Genomic DNA, 20626 nt, shown 5'->3' with positions numbered 1-20626 from the left:
CTCTCACCTTGAGCGAAAATTTTGCTTGGCTTCTTTCATCATAAATGTTTTTTATAATTTGTGATTATCCAAATAAACAAAATCTTTTAAATGTGTTTCTTTATTTTTTTTCCATGTATCTGTGATTATTTCCCTCTTTTTTGCAAATTGTCTTCAATAAGACATTTTCTAGGTCCTAACATTACCTTTAATTCATATGCAGTTCAAAATGCATGTTTTACATGGATTAAAACAAATGTAAATTTTTTCAGTGGAGGATGAATTTAAAACACTGATCACCTGGCCAAACAATGTTTCAGTAATTTTCATCTTCCAGGCTTATATTGCCATTTTATAGCACAACCAATTGACTATGTTACCTTTAATTGTTATAAAAATGCCATATGTATCAAATATGACTTAAGTTTGACTTCCATATTTAATGCTTTGAAATTGCGCTTCTATCTCTTTAAGAAACTCCTGCTTAAGAAACTCGGCCTTCAGATAGTCATCCCAACATGGCTCCTTTATTAACCCTTTAACAACGTTTTTAGCAGTTTCTCTTACAAGTAGCTCCTATAATGAGCTCAGCAGTTCTACCAGGTGTTGGCTAATTGCTGTGGGCTAGTCGTAAGGAGCTGAGTGGAGGAGGAGGAGTGAAACTGCAGCTCTGAGGAGGAGCTGTGTCTGGAAGGCGGAGCTAGGTCCAGCCAGGCGTTTTGCACAGCTGAAAGGTTGCCATGGAGATTAAAGGATTTCTCAAACTTTCATGTAAGAATCAAGGCAACACTCCAGGTTTGAAGACTTGATAAAATTACAATATGATGTAAAGTTCAACAATGTTGATTTTGTTTTTAGCTTTGATTTTATACTTTTAGCTGGAAAAGAAGGATTAATGCATGACCAGTAATTTTAAATTTATTAGTTATGATCCAAATAAAATTTTAGCCATGAAAATGTTATTTATAAGTAAATATTTATCTTTTAAATAAATATTTTTTTCAAGTGATTCCTGCCACTCTGTAGTTTAATAGTACAGTTTCCCACATTACACATTGTAAATCACAAAACGTCACACAGGACAATAAAATCTGATCTTTATTCTTCCTTAAATAAAATATCTGAATTATTTAATGAACAACACAACACAAGAAAGTTGTTTTATTAATATAAATTGTTCTTTATTTTAATCAAAGCAGTATAAATCCTTTTGTACAGCACAAACACTTTTTTTTAGCCTTCATATAACTTTAAGCATGTTGTGTTTTAAAATGTTTAAAAATCACTGAATACTGTTATGTTTTTTTTGTCCACCATAAATTAAACTAGTCAAGACGAAACAAATTTCACCTGAAAGTCCAAAGCAAACAAACAAAGCTTCAGAAATATTACATTGCAGTTGTGGATATTTCAGATCCCTTCACAAGTTCATCATTATGCATTACACTTTAATCCACAGTAACTTTGAGCAGCACAGCTCTATTAAATGTCCTCAATCAGAGTTAGTTTTTTTTTTTTTTTTTTTACAAAAGCAAGTATATCATCACTTCCTAACATTAAGAGAAGCTACATTATTACCAGTAATTCTGCACAGATTTACTGGTTCGCTGTTCAAACTCATATGTACAAAATAACACAGGGAATGGTTTGAAAAACACACACTGTGTTTGGTACATTCACTAAATTAAACGACCATCAGATACATTTCATAGAAACAATGATCATCGCAAATGTACTGGAAATTTTATCCATTTGTGGGAGCTGCTCCTTCAGCTCCTAGTTCTGCTTCTCCTCCTTCATTCTCACTAATCATCTGGTTGTATTTGCTCTTGAAAAATCCAGCCTGAGAGCAACACAGGAAAGAGAGAACAAGATAAATGAGGGAAGGCTTAAGATAAACATTTAGCGGTGACTTATCACGCTTCCTTGAATATGGTGGGCGATGCAGACAACGTTCATTTGCACAAAATCAAAGATTTCAGTCTGCTCAGTTCTGAATTTTTTGAGCTCCTTTCAAAATTAGTTGTTTTAAGGTCTCCTCTCACTTTACATCTAAATAAGCGGCAACTAGCCACGTCCCACCAAATCGACATTTACACTTGCTCACAACAATGGTTGCAAACATACAGTACAGACCAAAAGTTTGGACACACCTTTCTAATTCAATGGGTTTTCTTTATTTTCATGACTATTTATAAGGCAATAAACCCCACTTATTAACCTGACAGGGCAGGTTGACCTATGAAGTAAAAACCATTTCAGGTGACGACCTCTGGAAGCTCATCAAGAAAATGCAGAGTGTGTGCAAAGCAGTAATCACAGCAAAAGGTTGCTGCTTTGAAGAAACTAGAATATAAGGGCTATTTTCAGTTGTTTTACACTTTTTTGTTTAGTGCATATTTCCACATGTGTTATTCATAGTTTTGATGCCTTCAGTGTGAATCTACAATGTCAATAGTCATGAAAATAAAGGAAACTCATTGAATTAAAAGGTATGTCCAAACTTTTGGTCTGTACTGTATATCTTTGAAAAGCAAAAGCGGGGCCTCCTGCACAATCAACAAAAATGCAGCAAGTGGTTTCTGGATGGTAAGTCAACAACAAAACTCTTGTCTTTTCCAGCAACCATTGTACTGCGAGTAAAACCACCTGACCAAATGTGCTGGGGTGTGCTGGGGTTGCTAGGTAACACCACAATATTACTCAGCATCTGCTGTTTTTGAAATGGCTAATTTTCCAGACACTAAGAGGCACTCAGTTATTCCCAGAAAATGTCTGGGTGAAGCACTTGGGCTGTTTTTAGATGCAGAAGAGACAGAAGGGAAAGCATGAAAACATTGAAAATGGGAATTTTGCAAAGAAAAATTAAGAAATCTGCTTGTTAGAAATTACTGGTCATGTTTTGTCAATTACTTTCAACTGGAAATCATTGAGATTTTAATAAAATCTTAGTTGACTCACCTTATACAGACCGGCAGTAAGTAAAGCCAGAAAGGCCAACCCTCCCAGAGATCCTCCTATAATCTCTTTAGTGAAATCTGGTTTAGGAAACACTTCTACCTCTGCTTCAATCTGAAAATGAGAGGTTTATATGTTTCAAATAAAACCCTAAAGGTCTGATTGGTACTAAGATGTTGATAGCAACATGCTGTCACCTTGTGAACAGGAGGGTCACTGTTAGAGGCTGTAGAGAAGAAGATATACTGGTTCTCATCATACTCTAGACTGGCTGTACTGGTCAGGAGGAACTTCGCAGATAAAAGTCCGATCTGAGAGAGAAACACATCAGGGACGATGAGCTTTTTTATTCTTTTTTTTTTACAATTTACAAGCTAGTCAGCGCATCTACATCAACTTCACATCAATTACCTGTTCTATCCATCCTGAGCTGATGTTTGCAGAGATGGTGTACGTTTTGTCCTTGTTCCTTTCCATGAACTGGTAGCACCTGAACACTCTGCACTTTGCTACGGTGCAGTCCTGTACCAAAATTAAAGATGCATGATGCTGATTAACTGTGGGAATTTCAGAAGACTAAATGCAAAAACTGAATCAAAAAAGACAGTTTAAGAAAGTATTAATTAGTTCTCTGATGTGAATCCAATAAAACCTCTCATGAATTTACAGTTTAAATACACAAGATACGTCACATTATGTGAAAAATATTAGGAAATAGCATAACATTTATGTAGATTTTTGAGAGCCACTCCTTTATTAAGGAGAAGCTTAATACTCTTAAGCTTAATAAAGGAGCTTAATACTCCTTAATAATTTAAGTATTAAGCTCCTTTATTAAGGACATAATACTTAAAGACAGACTGTCTTTTCGTTTGTTACACCATCCTCACTGTCCACAGAGTTGCACTCAATTCTTCTCCTTAATAAAGAAGTACTAAGCTCCTTTATTAAGGAGTGTTAATAAAGGAGCTTAATTGGTAAGTAAAGACATACATACCAATATTTTCTTTTCTTTTATCTTATCAACAAAATCAGTGACAGTGGGTTCTTCATCTCTGCTGCTCTGACAGTCTGGAATCTGAAAACAGAGCTCCATCTCATCAGTTTTAAGTATTATTTACATTTAATCAGTTCTAGTTTGTACCATTTGTCACCTGAAAACTGCTCATGTCCATCCAGATGTCTTTGCCACCAAGTTTTACGGGAACTTTGATCACCACAGTCAAATTTAGTGGTCTGATAGTGTTAAAAACCTAAAAGAAGTGGGAATAAAACACAAAAAACCCAAATTATATAATGACTGTTCTTGAATATAGAAGATATTTCTGATCCGATCTGAGAGAAATCTTTTTTTACCTTTATTTTTTGCTCAAGTGGTTTTTGAGCAGCATTTTCGCCAAATGTGAAATTGTTGTAGCTGAGGGAGCTGAGCATACATTTCATGCATTCATTTAATAAAATATATTGAAACTATTGTGGATTTTTTAAATAATAAATTATTTGCTTGAGTTAACAAACCTTTCAATTGTGACAAAAACACTGTACTTGACATCAATCTCCTGTTTTTTGTCGACCTCACTAGAAGAGGAGTGACGCTCATTGTCACTATAAGAGAAAGATCAAATAAAAAATTAGTTAAAAGTCCAGCATCAAAGAGCTGCACCTTAAACTCTTTGAGTTGCACCTGGTGGCCTTCGCAGTCACTTCAATCTTTCTACTAAGATCACTGTTGGTGTTGAAACCATATGAGACGATGAAGATTGCCTAAAAAGGAAATGAAAGAGGGATCAGACGACTTCCTCTTTTAGTTAAATAATGAGTGAAGCAGCAGCACAAACTAACCATGGAGTTGCTTTTGAATATTGGTTTGTCGACGCTACAGACTGTCTTTCCTTTTGTTACACCATCCTCACTGTCCACAGAGTTGCATTCAATTCTTCCCTGCAATAAAACACAGATTATCAGCTTGTTGCAGCAGCTTCACCAACATAAATTAATATTAGTGCCTTACTTCCAGAGGTGTAACCTTCCTGTAGGAGAGCCCAACTGGGTATGTGAGAGTAATGCGACTGTTGTACGAGTTTTCTCCTCTGTTCTTCACAGAGACAGTCACATTCAAAAGTTCATCTATGCCGACTTTAACCACTGAGGATCTGAAAAAACATGATAAACGACAGGTGCATAAAGATTGTGATATCATTTACTATCCAGTCTACGTTTTGGTCGGACAGTGTTGGAAAAACGTCCCACAGGAAAATGTGACTTTTGTTTTCAAGAGACAGTCAAAGATGTCTTATTGTTCTGTCCCAAGTTTTCAATTGAGAGAAAGGAACTGGTATGTAGATTACAGGAAAACCAATTACAGTTGAATATACAAACTTTTCTGTTTTGAATCTTATTGTTTTTTGTTAGGGCACCTTAAGAAGTAAAATTAATAGAGAGAATGTGGTTACTTTGTCCAGGGTGACTCTGCCTCTTGCCCAAAACATTTGGACCAGAACCCCTCCCAACCCAACTAGGGACAAGAATGTACAGAAAATGGATGGATGGATGTTATTTGTTTGCTCTTAGTTTTAAAAATTGCATATCGATCCACACTCCATTCCTACATGTGGCGGTAATGCACATCTAAACCTTGCTTGCCAGCCATCATAAAAAGAAATAATAGTAGTAAGACGAATACATGGTAGTTCTTTTCCTAACCACTAGGGGGCACAGCAGAATAAGACAAAGAGATGTAAAACGGAGAAGAAATTGAGTTGGACAATAATGGCCGACGTGTTTTGCTCTCTTGTAAAGAACGAAACCCACAAATAAATCTTCCTGCATACGAATTAATCAGTGGCTCAACTGCGTGACATGGTGTCAGCAGTCAGTCAAGGGGAAGATTTAAGCATCAAAATGGCGGCATGCCATTCGCCGGAGCAGTCAGACTTTACCCAGCCGTCATCGTAGCATCGCTACAAGGCTTGACCAGGAAGATGGTGAAGTACAAGTAAATACACTTCTTTATGTGATGGGCAAAGATGACTTGGCTAATATTTAGCATCTTTACGTTCACGGCAGATGATGAATAGGACTATTATGACGCGATTTATGCCTAAAAGAAACACAATGAGAGTTCATGCTTTCACAGACTCGCCTAGCAACAGGGGGAAAGTGAAGAGCCGTTTGTCAGTTAGGCTGTGGCATTATGCAAGTAATCTCATGATAAATCAAAATGAGATCAATGATTTACATTGTGATGATTAACATTTTTAAGGGCAATTTTGATGGCAGATACTGCAGAATCAATTTTTTATTTAACATTTGCCGTGTTTAAAAGTTTGTTCTATGTAAAAAAATAAACAGGAAAAAAAAGTTTATTCACCCACTGAAAAGCAGGAGTTCACATTGTTCTATGCTTCTGATGTGTTGTGGGAGTTGCATTATAATGATGTTTTACTGTAAAGTCGGGTTTAGACACTGAAGAAGTGAAAGGGGGGAGATGCTAGTAGTTTGACTAATAGTTCTGTTTCTAGCCACTAGGGGGCGCAGCAGAATAAGATGGAGACACAAAGCAGAGAAGCTGCTGAGCTGGAGAATGTGTTGTGTTTTATCTGTCTGTTAAGAAACTCACAAATAAATGTTCTTGGATTGTAACCCAGGAGTGACTCGACTTCATGACAAGGTGAAGCCAAGTGCAAAGAGACCTTCAAAACTGGACTAACAGTCAGCACAGAGGCCAAGACTGTGAAAACATTATAGCATCTTCTCTGATCTTAATATTGCAGAGTACTATACAGTAAATCCTCAGTATTTTTCAAAATGTGGCAATACTTGCTTTTATGTATGATGATAGATGTAACTTTTTGCTACTCGCTGTCAGATCATTTGGGCATGTGCCAAAAGAAATATTTCTGGGACATAAACCATGAGAAGCACAGTCTGAGATTTCTTGTAAATCTTACTTTTGCCAAACAAATACAAATGTTTGTATAAGTTTTGCAGACATAATGTGTATAGTTCACCGGACATATCAAGGCTTTACTTCCAGAAACAAATCTCTTACTTGGTGAAGTTAAAATCCACCTTCAAGTTATCTTCACACACTTTGTCAGCTCCACAACTGATCTCAAACCCAATCTGTGGAGGACAATGTTTAAACAGATCTGCTCAAACAAAAATTTACATTTAGGTCAATATGTGTTTGAAATTACTTCATGATGTAATGTTTTGTCTGAAACGGTCATACTGGTAACCATGAAAGGAACTCATCAAAAGTTGTGGAAAGGTTAAAGCTCAGTAAAGATCTTTCTGTTCAGATTCAGAATGTACAGGATTTACTCACATAATGAAATGTTGTGGTTTGAACCTGTGGCGAAAGGCTTGGTCTAGGGTTTGAGCCAGAAGGTAAACCATCAAACGTGAATCTGAGCTCATTATTGAGTGGATTGAGAGCATCTTCTGGACAAGACTGCAAGGCATTGAGATAGAAAGGTGATTAATTAAGAAACAGTTGAATCTTATATAGTTGTAATAAGATTACTTTAATATTTCCATTAGGACTTACCTCAATAAAAAAGTCCACATCAATGCATTCTTTCCTATTTAAATTAAGACTAAGAGATCCACTCTTGTGCCTCACATCCTTGCTGATCTCAGCTCGGTTGTTTGGTATCTTACGATTTGCGTCCAACGTTAAAGTGAAATTAACCTGTGCTTGAGCTGCAAGATGTGTTTTGTTTGTTAAAATTTCTGAAATAAAAGGCTGGACAAATAGAAAAACTAAAGAAATGTACCTTCATTCACATTAGACAGTTTGCTCATAGTAAAGCAGACAGTAGCCTTGCTTGACAGTGGTTTTGAACAGTCTGGGTTTTGAGTTGGGATCAGATTTGGGTTGAACGACACAGTGGCAGTCACTGTTACAACTGGTCTGGATCTAGAAACAGAAAAGGCCATATTGTTTGGTTTGAGATTGCGGAGCAATTAAAACATTTATCGTATAAGGTGGCAATTTAAGAATAATCTGTTGAACTAGGAAAGATATGTGTGTTAATAAATAGCCATCATGGGAACTTACCTGAGTATGACAACTTTTCCCTTTGAACCCACTGCTAAGTCAGGAAGTCCATCACGACTCTGATCGTAGGAAGACTGACTGATTGAGATGCCAAATAACTTCAGGCCTGATTGGACGGCAGATGCAGCAATTCTCTGTGTAATGAGAAACATCTCGCTTTATCAGTTCCATTCATCCATTTCTTTTTACCAGCTTGTCTGTGCAGAGTCATAGGGTGGCTGGGGGTAAAGGTCACCAGCCCACCCCCGTTCTCTGTAACGGTTGCATTAAACTTAGCAGTAATGACTTTGGACTATCGGAGGAAGCCAGAGTAGTTGGAGAGAACTTACAGAATAATGTGAAGAACAAGTAAACTCTATTCAATAAAGACCCTACCAACTGTGAAGGTTCAACTCATGTTGAAAAACAAAACATTTAGTGATTTATGTTTGTGTTTTGCTCACCTGTGAGTAAGTAGGATTTATTTTTCTTCCTCCTTCTCCTTGGAATATGTAGATGCTGCCTTGGCCATCATTCTCCAAAGGAGCTCCAACAGCCAAATCATTGAATGTGTCTGCATTTATATCAGGTAGAACAGCAAGAGATGAGCCAAACCTCCCTCTGACAGACGCATCACCTCTTAGTGTGGTTATTTGTGATGGATTATCAAAATAACAAACCACACTCTGGAAAAATGAGCGGATGAGAAAATCTTAGTTGTGTTTTGCCAACATTTAGCAGTACAGAACTTGACATGAGAAAAACTTTGATTAGATAAAATAAACATAGAGTATTTTACCAAACCACTTAATTCACAGACATAAACTCGTCCTTCTCTATCAACGTCTTTGTACATCGGAGAGGATATGAGGATTAGATCAGTCACACCATCAGAATCCACATCCATGGCACAAACCTCAGCCCCAAAATATTCACCAGTCTGGAAAAAACAAGAAGAAATGGTCATCAGAAACAAGCCTTCACTTTTTTTTATACAGTTGTTCTTATAATCTGATCACAATAATAAAGTAATAGCGTTCAGTAACAAGACCGGTGTTGTTACCTAATGGGCCACAAGTCATATGAAACGCTTATCCTAGTCTCTACTCAATTAATTCCCTTTGTCACCAAGAATGTCAACATTTGGGCAGCTTAGTTGTTTATGTTCAAAGAAAATGTATCTGAGTTTCTGAATTTGGAAAAAGTAATCAAATAATTTCTAAAACATTTAGTCAATTTGTCATTTAGCAAATTGAAATAGCTTTGGTTTTCATAGATGACCTACAACAAAAATAGTTTGATCTAATTTAATGCCAGAAAGAGAAAAAATAGTTGTTTGTCTTTTTATTGAATGGATGTATTGTACCTACCTGTCGTTCAAAGGGTCTGATTTGATCTCTCAGTTGTTCTTTGAAAACTGTCATAACAAATCCTTTGTGTTGATTTCTTGGAGCACCAAGAATTGTCAGTGGACCATTGTTGGTTTTAGCAACAGCCATGGAATAACCTGGAGTTTAATGGTTAAATAGTCAGAGACATCAGGAAAAATAGTCTTTTTACATTTTTAAATGTTTTGGTCAGTTAAGTTGCTAAACAGACTGAAATACCTAAAAGTGGCTTTCTAATAGACAAACAAAGCAGTTCTCTGTGTCAGTGAATTATCTTTGCTATACCGAACTAAAATTGTGCAGATTAACGCCCTAAAAAGTCACATTTCTGTCCTGTTCTTACCAAGGTAACTGTCAGGCTCAATGTACGATGGCTCAAATGAGACTGTGTTTAAAACATTACTAAGCAAGTATTTCTTGTAGCCTCCTTTCCACTGGTTAGCACCAACCATAGTCATCTGAATATACTGCAATGCAAGAACAGAGAGAACATTTTATTTCAAATATGGGTTGTTTTTAATACTGTAATACTCTGAAATTTTTACTTTGATGTTATTTACCCCAGACACATAAGCTGCTCTGAAGCCTTCTTGAGACATTTCCTGTTTCAGTGTCTCTCCATCAGTTTGTGATCCTGTAAATTCAAAACAAATTAAATATTATTTTACAGAGTTCTTTAGAGTTCCTCTACACCACAGACTTACAGACTTTGGCAAATAAGGAGCACAATAACTTAAATACTGTAATTACTTAGTAGTTTAATACATTTGTCTTTCATATTTCTAGCTAGCTACTGTTAGCTATGAAACAAAATGCATTCATCATGCTGAAAAATGAACAAATGTTTCAGTTATTAAATCATACATTTATACCTTCAATGGAAAAAATTTTGGCCTGCAAGTTGTCCCGTATTTTGTCAAGAGCATCAAAGCTTCCCACTTCAAACATAAAATTGTCAGCAGGTTGAGATGCAATCGTTATGAGTTCTTTTTTTGCTTCTGGACTATTGAATGCGTTCCCCACCTAGAGGCAGAAATACAATGTGAGTAAAACATGCTGCAGTAGTTCTTTTCGAAACAGACATTTATGTTTGCATGTAATTGTAAAAGAAAATTAATAGATGACGCTTACCCCAATAGCAAATCGAAGAATGTTTTTTCGATCAGCTGACTGTGTTGCTATTGGTAAGTTTTGGCGATCATGAGACGCTCCATCTGTAATCACTATTAAAATTCTTTTCGCATTTGACCTGGAACCACTTTGTAGTGAGAAGACGTCGTCCCTGTTAAAAAATTAAATGATTATTATTATTTGTGTTCCTCCATCGCTGCCCCTGTTTTCTCTCTCTTTTAAAAAATGTAGTGTGAACAAACTGGAGTGTTGGGTTGTTTCCATCCTACATGTCATAGCCTATATTTTACCAATGTTGTGGTTTTCAGAAAATATTAATATTGTCCTGGATTAAAAATGAAAACAATAAAAAAAACCACAAACCACAATATTTAACAAGTAGCAGTAATAGTCGTAAGGTCACTCGATTGCTAAAAAACATATTCATTTAAGTCTCACCACTCTAGAGGCTACTTGTGTATGAAGTCTGACCACCTCTGGCAGAAAATACTTTATATAGCGCTCCTTAGCACATCGGGGCTGCAAATACCTTTGTCTAAAAACATTTTCTTTATTTTAACCCACAATCATGCAATAAGTGCACAGATTTAATCTCCTTTTAAGTCTACTTTTCTCATATTTCATTAAGTAGTTTCATCTGATTTGCTTTAATTTTTTTATATGTGCAACTATCAAGTAGACAAAAGTAAATAGTTTTAGTTTCCTTACAATATATTAAAGACAAGGGTAGTAGTATAGCTCTTTTTATGTAAACGAACTGAGTAAAAAATAATCAACCTGTCTATAATATTTTTCGAGTTACATTCATAATAATTTTTCCTAATGGGTAAAAACTACATTACCTCCTAAAACAACATGTCTTTTAATCAGAAAAACTGACTTTCTAAACTTTTCATGATCAAATTTAATTTTGTTTATTTATGCTTTCTCATAATAATATTGAAATAATTTGGTGAACTATACACTAACACGTCAGAAATACTTACACAACATTTTTTATGGCGTTAGCTGTATATGTTCCTCCACCTAATTGAAGGATGTTGTCAATTTGAGATTCCCAGTTGGAAGTTCGAAAAGTGTTAAAGTAGTAATGTGTTGTTGGATAACTTGAAAACTGGGTAATGGCAAACTGCAAAAATGAAAAAATGGATATGAAGTTAAAACTACTTTCAATAAAAATCAACTACAGTAAATTAAAAGCAGCAATGACCTTAAAGGAGATGTACACTTAGAAAAGCAACAACAAGGTTTTTGATGAAGTTATAAGTCTCACCTGTGTATCTCTTCCCAGGAATGTTCTGATCAGATTTTTCACAAATGTTTTCATTCTCCTGAAATCAACACCAGCTACACTCCCTGAGCCATCCAGCAGAAATGCAATGTCAGTTTGGGTTTGACACTCTGTGAAAAGAAATCAGAGATCCAGACAGGTTTCCTGACCGTTATTCAAGTATGCTAATGAGAAAGTTAACCTCCAGTTTACAGAGGCAGTGACATAATTATGATGGAAAAGGTTCACTGTACTTACCTGCTGTGGCAGACGGGTAAGACTTTACAGACGTATTATCTGGATTGAGCTCATAGCACAAACCGTTGTACATGGTGATAGTTTTGCAGTCTCTGGGAATGGTTGGACCACAGACCTGGGGAATTTGTGAATAATATACCTTTACATTTTCATCCATTACTTATTCATTATTTTCTGTAGCTCATCCTCTCACCATTGTGTTTTGTGTTGACGGATCATTTGCCATCGCCAAACCAAGAGACATGTTGACAGCAGCTCTTTGCTCTGTAAAAACAATCACTGGTGGTGACGACTTGACAAAATTATCACTCATTCAAAATTGTTCCCATAAATTACAGTAATTTGCAGCATTTCACTTTGTTTTAATCTAAATGTCTCTCAACTGAAGCTGTTATAACACCAGTTTGGTCAAAGGTTGGCTTAGCCGAATGTTGCTGCATAAACCTTAAACCATAAAAAGAAAAAGGAAGCTGTTAAAGGGAAATGTCTGCTATATTTTTAATCAAATGGCAACAAGATATAAAAATGAGAAGGTAAGCTTGACCTTTTGATAAGAAAGATTATTTCACCCTTACGGATTTTTTTTCCTTTTTATGGCATCAAATAAATGTTGGCATTAAACAGAGTAAATAGAGAAGCCAATAATTTCCCCTAAACCTGAATGTTCACTGGATATTACATTACCTTTGTCTGATATTAAAACTTCAGCTGAAACAAATAAGTTTGATGGAGAAAATACTTGTTTACTGGACTGCATGCTTGACATTATAAAATTTGTAAGTTTAAATATCTTTATTGTGAAATATGTGCATTCACAATATCAGGAGTAAAATGATTCCTACCTAGAGCATCAAGATTGCTACAACTGCCTCCTGTGTTGCACTGATATATCCGTCCCCTTTTATTCCCTTCGTACTGTAGTAGTGGGGCGCTGACAAGGAGACTGAGAGAAACACAGACAACATTGGTTACAACATGTTACAAAAGTTTTAAAAAATTAAATCAAGTTGACTCACTCTGATTGTCTTTGCACCACCTGGTAGCCAAAACTTTCATCAGATTGACTCAGGATTTTCCAAGACCCAGAATCAACATTAAAGCCGACGGCAGCTTTTAGCACTGAGGGGAAAAAAAGAAGAAAAAATCCACAGAATCCCTTTAATTCAAGGCTATCATGGTTTTTCTTTTACTATTGTTAGATTATTCTGTTTTAATGACTGAGTACACTAATATTTTGTGAAGACTGCAGGAGAGAACTAACATGTTCTGCAATGTCTTTGTTTAACCACCAGGAAGCACTAAAGACCAAATTTTTCAATTGTTACCAGAAACAATAAAATTAACAGTGTAAGTTGAACATTGCAGTCAGGTTTTAATATTTAAGCTGTATCATGCAACTGGCTTGTTATTTTTTTACTTTAAAAACTGAAATGGATTTTGCTCCCTAAGATGTTTTTGCCTAATATTGAAGGATGTTTCCTGTATAACAGGATTGTGTTTATTGGATTTTCTTTCTCCACAATCAATTCAGCTTCATATTTTTAAAATTAGTAATGTTACCTGGGGTGAGATTTACATCCTTTTAGAACTTAATTAGACCAACGTCTTGCCAATCAAAACAAATCTCTGCAGTGAGCAGGGTGAAGTCTCTGAGAGTGAGAGCTGAGCAGCAAATGGTAAAAAAAGGAGGAGCTGGCTCTCACTCGATGGGATTTGGCTCTTCTGATTCACTACAAAGCGTGTCACCTGGTGACTCTGAACCCATCCAAGCACTGAACAGATGGTTAGAATAGATAAATACCTGGATGTGCCATAACTTTCTCCATCTGAACCAAAACAAAACTGAAGTTACTGTCTTTGGACCCAAAGAGAAACGATACAGAGTCAGCACACAGCTTCAGTCATCACAAATAGAAATTAGTGATCATTCCCAAAATCTGAGTGTAGTGATGGAGTCAGACCTGAACGTTCCGAGTCTCATAAAGACGGTTGCAAACTCGGCCTTCTACCACCTCATGTCCAGACTTAACGGACTAATTTCTCAGCAAGATCTAGAGAAACTCAACTATATGTTTATCTTCAGTTGCATCAATTATTGCGACAGTGTCTTCACAGGTCTGCCTACAAAAATTAATTCCCCAGATGCAGCTGATCCAAAACGCTGCTGCTCATGTTCTGACTAAAACCAGGAAGTTAGAGCACATCTCCCCAGTTTTAAAGTCCCTCCACTGGCTCTGTGTAGCTCAGAGAATAGATTTTAAAATACTGATGTTAGTTTATAAATCACTGAACGGCTTAGCAACACGTTAAAGATCTGCTGTTGTCATAGCAACCTTCCAGAGCTCTCAGGTCTTCTGGTTCTGGTCTGCTGTTCATCTAGAACCAGAACCAAACATGGAGAAGCAGCATTCAGCTTCTATTCACCATAAATCTGGAACAGACTTCTAGAAAACAGCAAAAACACCTGAGTGCCTTTAAATCTAAACTAAAAACCCACCTGTTGAGAGTTGCCTTTCATTTGTTGTAAGTGAAGCATTTATCAACATATCTGAAGTTTTTCCTTGATGATTTTGATGATGACATTTGACAAAATGCAAAGTCTATTGCTTGTTGGAGGGCACCGATTGCAGTTTTCTGGCCAACCGCTGATTTTTTGCTCTTTAAAAAGTCTGACCTGCCGATTCTCTGACTTTTGCCGATTCCTTTTTTTGTCTGAACTGTTGCTAAAAATAGCCATAAAGTCGCTGAGTTGGCAACAGGGGGCTGACGGTTGTTAACTGGAAAAAAGCACACATGACCTGGTGGGCCTGTCTAGAAGAGGACAGTGGTTGACTTTTAGACCTTTGCTGAGGTAGATAAGATTGTTGGGTAAGATCGGCTTCACATGTAAGTATCGATCAATTACGATCTCACAAAATTAACAAAACTTAAGGAACCCCTAATTACTTGTTTCATAGTCGATGACTGTGTGATGTAAAGCACTTCTAACTGCCTTGGTGCTGCAATATGTTATGCAAATAAACTTGATTTGAGCTGTTGGAACCGATTTTTGGAAAGCGTATGGTCTGGGCATTTCTGTTCTGTGTTTCCTGTTCTTGTACCATTTCTAAATATCTCAGTCTCCTGTTGGTTTTCAGTCTTTTACACCTAGTTGTGTCGTAGTCGTGTACCGCTTATTAGTTACCGGTCTGTGTTTGGCTATTCATTCTCTGACAGCTCTCTCATCTGCTTCTCGGTTGGTTCTTGTTCCACCCATCAGTTCATCTCAGAATATGTTCCCCTTTTGGTTCTTTAGTCACTGATAGTTCATCTGCTTTGTCAGCCCCGCCTGCCATGTGTAACTCATCGTCTTCCTCTTTCTGGTTTGTTATACATTTATTATACATTTCCTTGTCTTAATTTTTATTTTTGTCTCATATATTTTCACTTCCCTTCTGCCTCCCATTTTCCTGTATTGGGTTGCTACTCAGCCACCGCCACGAAGATTGTGACAGTAAAATGTTTTTAATTACTTTTACAGAAAACCTGCATTTAAAAGCTTTCATCCAAGAGACACCATTAAAAGTTCAGCTGTTCTCTGTTTGCTTTTGCCACCAGCTCACTCAAGCAATCTTAACATTTTCACATGATTTCATTTTTAATATTTCCTTTATTTAACCAGGTTCAAACCCCACACAGATAAAAGTCTCATTTGCAAGAGGAACCGTTGACTCTTGTTAATAGATTCACGTTGCTTATTCTTGAGAAAAGTTCTAAATAATTCCAAAAAAAAAGTCCAACACCTTAAGAACTGTCGGAACGTATGGACTAAGTAAAAGAAAATATTTGTCATCATGAAGAACATCGTGAAGGGAATTTAATACAGTTACAGTTACACAGTTGCATTTAACACAATTAAATGCAATGATCATTTTTAACATGCATACTGATGATAAATCACCAAAAGATAAAGGAAGCAAACCCAAATGCAAGTAGGAAACGTTTCTCTCACAGACTGAAAAGTGATCAAGATTTCATCATCTTAAGGAATTAAAGTGGCTGTCTGCTCTATTGCACCAAAAGACTTAAAAGGGAAATAGCCTGTACTTCCTCAGCGCTTTATTAAGTTTAGAGCACTTTAAACCGCTTCACACTACATTTAGTTATTCACACATTTGCAGAGTGGGGGTTTGAACAGGTTACCACACAAATTCCTACCACAATTGCACAATACACAATAAACTTTACTTTTGTTACATTTTATCTTTGGATGATGTACAAAAGCTATTTCAAATGTTCTTATGTCTTGTACTTCTAGGTCATTTTTGTGTTTTTTTTTTTTAGGCGTCTAAGAAATAATAGATAAAACAGAAACTTATTTTACTGTCTGCAGCTTCCATCAAATAATTACAGTTCTCACACTAGCAGATTACTTAAAACATCTGCATAAAATCAGAAGACACAAACTTTCCTTACCTGAACAGAAAAGTGCCACAATAATTATCCAGTCCATTGTGTTTCTGGCATTGAGCTCAAACTAAAAGTATGATTTCCACTCTGGTCAAGCAATTTAAACTGAGAGGGAGTGCATTACGTTTTCCCTGACGTAGGAGGAGTTACAACAGGGTCACTTTCAACTCAGAAGAGAAATATTTTCATTTGCCTTTTTCTTCTCTGTCCTTTAAAATGTTAGTGTGAGGTCTAGCAGCTTTTATTAGTTCACAGTAAACCAATGGGTGGAAATAACAGAGTCTATTTTTGGTCATCTGTGTTTGAGTTGTTTTAACTAGAAATCCTGAAGCAATCAGGTCATGTCCTAATAAGGTATTGTTCTTCCATCTCCCTCTGTGGGTTTGGTCATTTTTCTTAATCTGGAAATGAAGAAATTAAGTCACATCCTTAAAAGCAACCGTCTGTGAGCGTTTGTTGTTGCCCAGATAGATCAGCAGCAGTTCTCTTCCTAAAGTAAGCGCAATCTTTCTACTGTGCTTTTGATGAATTACTGATGCTTTACATCAAAACACAAAATCTTTACAAGTATTTTTGGTCTATGTGGCACAAATATCTTAGTACACTTAAAAGCAAGTTATAGGAACTTCTTTAAAGTCAATGATTCCTTAATACTGATCAAAAGTACTAGCTCTATGAGCAGATGATTTGACTTGTAATAAATTTATTATTATAAGTGAAATAATCTGCCGATGGAACGAGTATGTTTTTAATCAAGACTAAGAAATTATTTACAAGCTCCTTTGTTTTGCTGCAAAGTTACTTGTAAATTAGTTTTGACTTATTTCAAGTGTACTAAGATATTTGCACTAGAAACTAAAGCAAAAATCCTAAGATTTTGTTTTTGAGTATATAACTAGTATTCACTAATAGCTTTTAATGACTTTTGCATCAAACATCTGGTGCTTTGGTCTGTTTTACTCATGAACTATACAGATAACAATCAACACACACTGCTGTTTGCATGCAGCTTTCTGAGGCAGTGTGTTTATGTGCAAGAGTGTGTGTATGGAGGAGAAGGTGGGGATCCATGCAGGACGTATTACCCAACATCCTCACTTTCAGTGAACTTTGCAGAAAAAAAGAAAGAAAAGTTTGTACAAAATAAGCAGAAGTAAACATTGATGCTTCACTATATAAGAAGCACTATCTCTGGCAAAAAAAAAAAAAAAAAAAAAAAAAAAACCAATCATACCATCTTGAAAGTCTTCTCTGGTGTTTTATTATGTTATAAACTAAACAAAAAAGAAATTAATTACTTTAAAATTAAATGGAAAATGCAGATAAAATCTGAAATGCATGACATGCATTTGTATCTGGCTTTTTCACTCTGATATCTTTAAAAAAATCCAATGCATAGAAAGCAGAACATGTTGGTGTGACAGAACAACCATTGTGAAATCTTCTATTTAGTTGCAGTTTGGTAACAATATAAAGTCTGCAGAAATTTAATGGATTAAAACTGTTTTAATCGGGCAACTCCTTGCAAAAATGAATGAATCAACAGCCATATTTGGGGGAGGAGGAGAGTCTCTGAAAACTGTTTTCCTTGCTGTACCATGAAGAAACAATGACTCCAAGAACCAATATATGCAATATACCACATGCAAATCATTAAATTCCCCAAATACACCACTTCTATGAATGATTTTTTTTTTCATGTACATACTTAATATATCTCAATATGCATTAATATGGACAGTGGAGACAATTTACAGTCTTTCTAGATTGCAAGCTAGCCTTTAGCAGGCCAAGTAGCATCATACCTGGGTATCTCTGCTTATCAAGCTGAATTATCTATCAAATATTTCAATAATAATTATTCTCGAATACTGAACCACAGATATTTATATCCACTGTATTTCTGACCAGAGTGTTAAAATAATCTACATGGGGATAAATGTATACTTTAGCCATCTGTCTAGTCATACGTCGGTCTTTCAAGCCTCTTCACAACACAAAAGTAAAAATAAAACGGAACATTTCTGCTTTTCTTGGACTTCCTCAATATTCTCATCCTGTTTGAGAGTCAAGTCTGCATGCTAGTTTTGTATAAGGCAGTCCCTGTGAGCTGGTTATCAAGAATATATGTTATGTGTTGCTTATGTCTTGGTGAAGCAGGAAAGATAAAAAGAAATTGCATTCAGCTCAAATAAGCTAACAGATTTTAGTTGAATTATATTTCAATAAAAATGTCAACACTAAGACTAATTCTGGCTAAATAATTGGAAACTTGCAGCAGGTTCATCTGCTGGTAGATTATGTGTTTTTCCGTTTCACTTCTCGGTCGAGTCTCAGCCTTTTGTTGACTAATTTAACCCCTGCTCAGGAAGTGAACCTCCCCACTAGCTGTTGCTCATCAGTGATAAAGCTTACTCACTTTTTTTTTGGTTTCAAGACTCCTACCCATCACCCAGCTGTGAGTGTGCATGTCAAATATAAAACATCCAGTCTTTTCCAGAGCTTGCGATTCGAAACCGTTTCGTAAATTGTTTCTCTGCCAATCGCACATTGAGCAGTACTTACATGAGCATGATTGACAGCACTAAGACATTGCTCCTGGCTCTGATTGGATGTGTTTTCCCAGGAGTGGTGCATTTCTTCAGATGACAATAGCAACACAGAGAGGAGGTGGAGGAGCTTGATTCTTTCACAAATTATCTGTGTCATATCAAACATTCATGACACACAGACAGTTTTAGCATATATAAAACAAAATTTTTTTTAAATAAATGTTCAATAGTGCAACTTTAAGGGCAGGTTTTAAATGTCAAATGCTCCACAAGCCCCACTGTGAACTATTAGTGTATGGTCTACATCAGAGCTCGTCAACGGTGGTCCTCATGGCCCTCTGTCCTACATATTTTAGATGTTTCAGTGCTGCTGAACATAATATCAGGTAAATATCAGGCTTCTGCAGCAACTGGAGACTTTCTAAAGGGGTAATGTAATTATTTAAATCAGTTGGGCCAGAATGGGGAACATGTAAAGCATGTGGACCAAGGTTTGCTCTACGTAGTGTCTGTCACATTTTGTCTCATTACATTAATCTTCAATCCCCATCCTATTCTATTTAGATTATATGACAGACCAACAAAACTAGACCATAACTAGAATGCAAAATCACAATAAAAAATTCTAACAAGAAATATTTCCCATGTTTTAGTTGAAATTATCTTCCATTGGAACTGGTACTTTTCATCAATATTAAGGAATTATTGAATCAAAACAAGCTCTGATATCTTGCTGAAAGTTACTTGTTGGTTAGTTTTGTCTTATTTCAAGTGTATTAAAATATTTGCATTAGAAACTAGACCAAAAATACTTTTTAAAATTTTGTGTTTTTGCATTGTATGCGGTAGAAGTAGGCTGTAAGTATGTAACTATGCATATATTTTGGAAATTTATTTTTGAAAAGTATTCACTACAACAAATCTAATAAGTGCAGCATGTATTTGTCCTCAGCCCCCTGAGTTCCTCAACCACTTTTTACTGCGGTTGCAGCAGGAAGCCTTTTAGGTTTCCCCTCTACTATCTTTGCACAACTAGAGACAAGAGTTTTGACCACCTCAAGTTCAGTCTGCCTGGGTGAAAGTCTCAATTGGATTTAAGTCTGCCCTATGATGGGTCCATTTTAACACATGAATAAGCCCTGATTTAAACCCCTTAAATATATTTTTCTGCTTTTGCTCCTTGTGTCTGACCCTAAATGTTTGGGTCATTGTCTCTTGGATCGAAGGATGTCACCTAAAGAGGTCTACGTGTGAAGTGTGTGAATGGCTGTAAACTCCCCCCAAGGAAACGAGTCAAGGCTGCACTGCAGGTGTTAGAGAGACGAAACTAAAGGACACCTCTTCTGTTTAGTGTCAATTTTAAGTATTTTTAAAAAGGAAACCTGTTTTGCTTATTATGTTGCACTGCATGGGAAATAAATCCTTAAACTGTATCAGCCATCCAGACCATTCTGGTCTTCTGGTTCAAGTCCATTACATCCAAACAGAAACTAAACATAACATTGAGACGCAACACTTAGTTTTTTTCCCCCCACTAGTTAATTAATTCCAATCTGGTTTGTAATTTGTCATTACTTCAATTCATTACTGCCTATCT

At 36.1% G+C, this 20626-nt stretch overlaps 1 protein-coding gene across 2 annotated transcripts; it reads right to left on the bottom strand.

Moving 5' to 3' along the window:
* Positions 1 to 1135: 1135 nt before the first annotated feature.
* On the bottom strand, positions 1136 to 16669 carry LOC114161929 (integrin alpha-D-like). 2 transcript variants are annotated; one of them, XM_028045609.1, is made up of 30 exons: positions 16484 to 16669; positions 13045 to 13147; positions 12871 to 12971; positions 12222 to 12292; positions 12029 to 12143; positions 11774 to 11901; positions 11487 to 11629; positions 10501 to 10651; positions 10242 to 10392; positions 9915 to 10003; positions 9713 to 9836; positions 9352 to 9488; positions 8781 to 8921; positions 8446 to 8667; positions 8003 to 8136; positions 7719 to 7861; positions 7490 to 7644; positions 7268 to 7393; positions 6989 to 7062; positions 4949 to 5090; positions 4780 to 4878; positions 4622 to 4701; positions 4456 to 4542; positions 4294 to 4363; positions 4092 to 4190; positions 3935 to 4015; positions 3349 to 3459; positions 3135 to 3248; positions 2941 to 3051; positions 1136 to 1822 (listed from the first exon to the last, which is right to left on the bottom strand). In XM_028045609.1, exons 1-30 carry the CDS (start codon positions 16518 to 16520, stop codon positions 1724 to 1726), a joined length of 3438 nt encoding a protein of 1145 aa, XP_027901410.1. In that variant the 5' UTR covers positions 16521 to 16669; the 3' UTR covers positions 1136 to 1723. The 2 variants fall into 2 exon arrangements, with proteins under 2 accessions (XP_027901410.1, XP_027901420.1); XM_028045619.1 differs by having other exon boundaries at positions 9930 to 10003; positions 16484 to 16668.
* Between the last annotated feature and the right edge of the window lie 3957 nt (positions 16670 to 20626).

The sequence above is a fragment of the Xiphophorus couchianus genome, chromosome 2 (genome assembly GCF_001444195.1).
Source record: "Xiphophorus couchianus chromosome 2, X_couchianus-1.0, whole genome shotgun sequence".
NCBI lineage: Eukaryota > Metazoa > Chordata > Actinopteri > Cyprinodontiformes > Poeciliidae > Xiphophorus > Xiphophorus couchianus.
This window is presented reverse-complemented; position numbering and strand designations above follow the sequence as displayed.

What these genes read in the sequence shown, in the direction of transcription:
- LOC114161929 (XM_028045609.1), bottom strand. Translation starts at nt 16,520, where the DNA reads ATGGACTGGATAATTATTGTGGCACTTTTCTGTTCAG. An exon ending in TAGCAATCTTGATGCTCTAG is followed by an intron (nt 12,293 to 12,870) that starts GTAGGAATCATT and finishes TTGTTTTTACAG; the next exon opens with AGCAAAGAGCTGCTGTCAAC. An exon ending in GGAAGGTTACACCTCTGGAA is followed by an intron (nt 4,879 to 4,948) that starts GTAAGGCACTAA and finishes GTTTTATTGCAG; the next exon opens with GGAAGAATTGAATGCAACTC.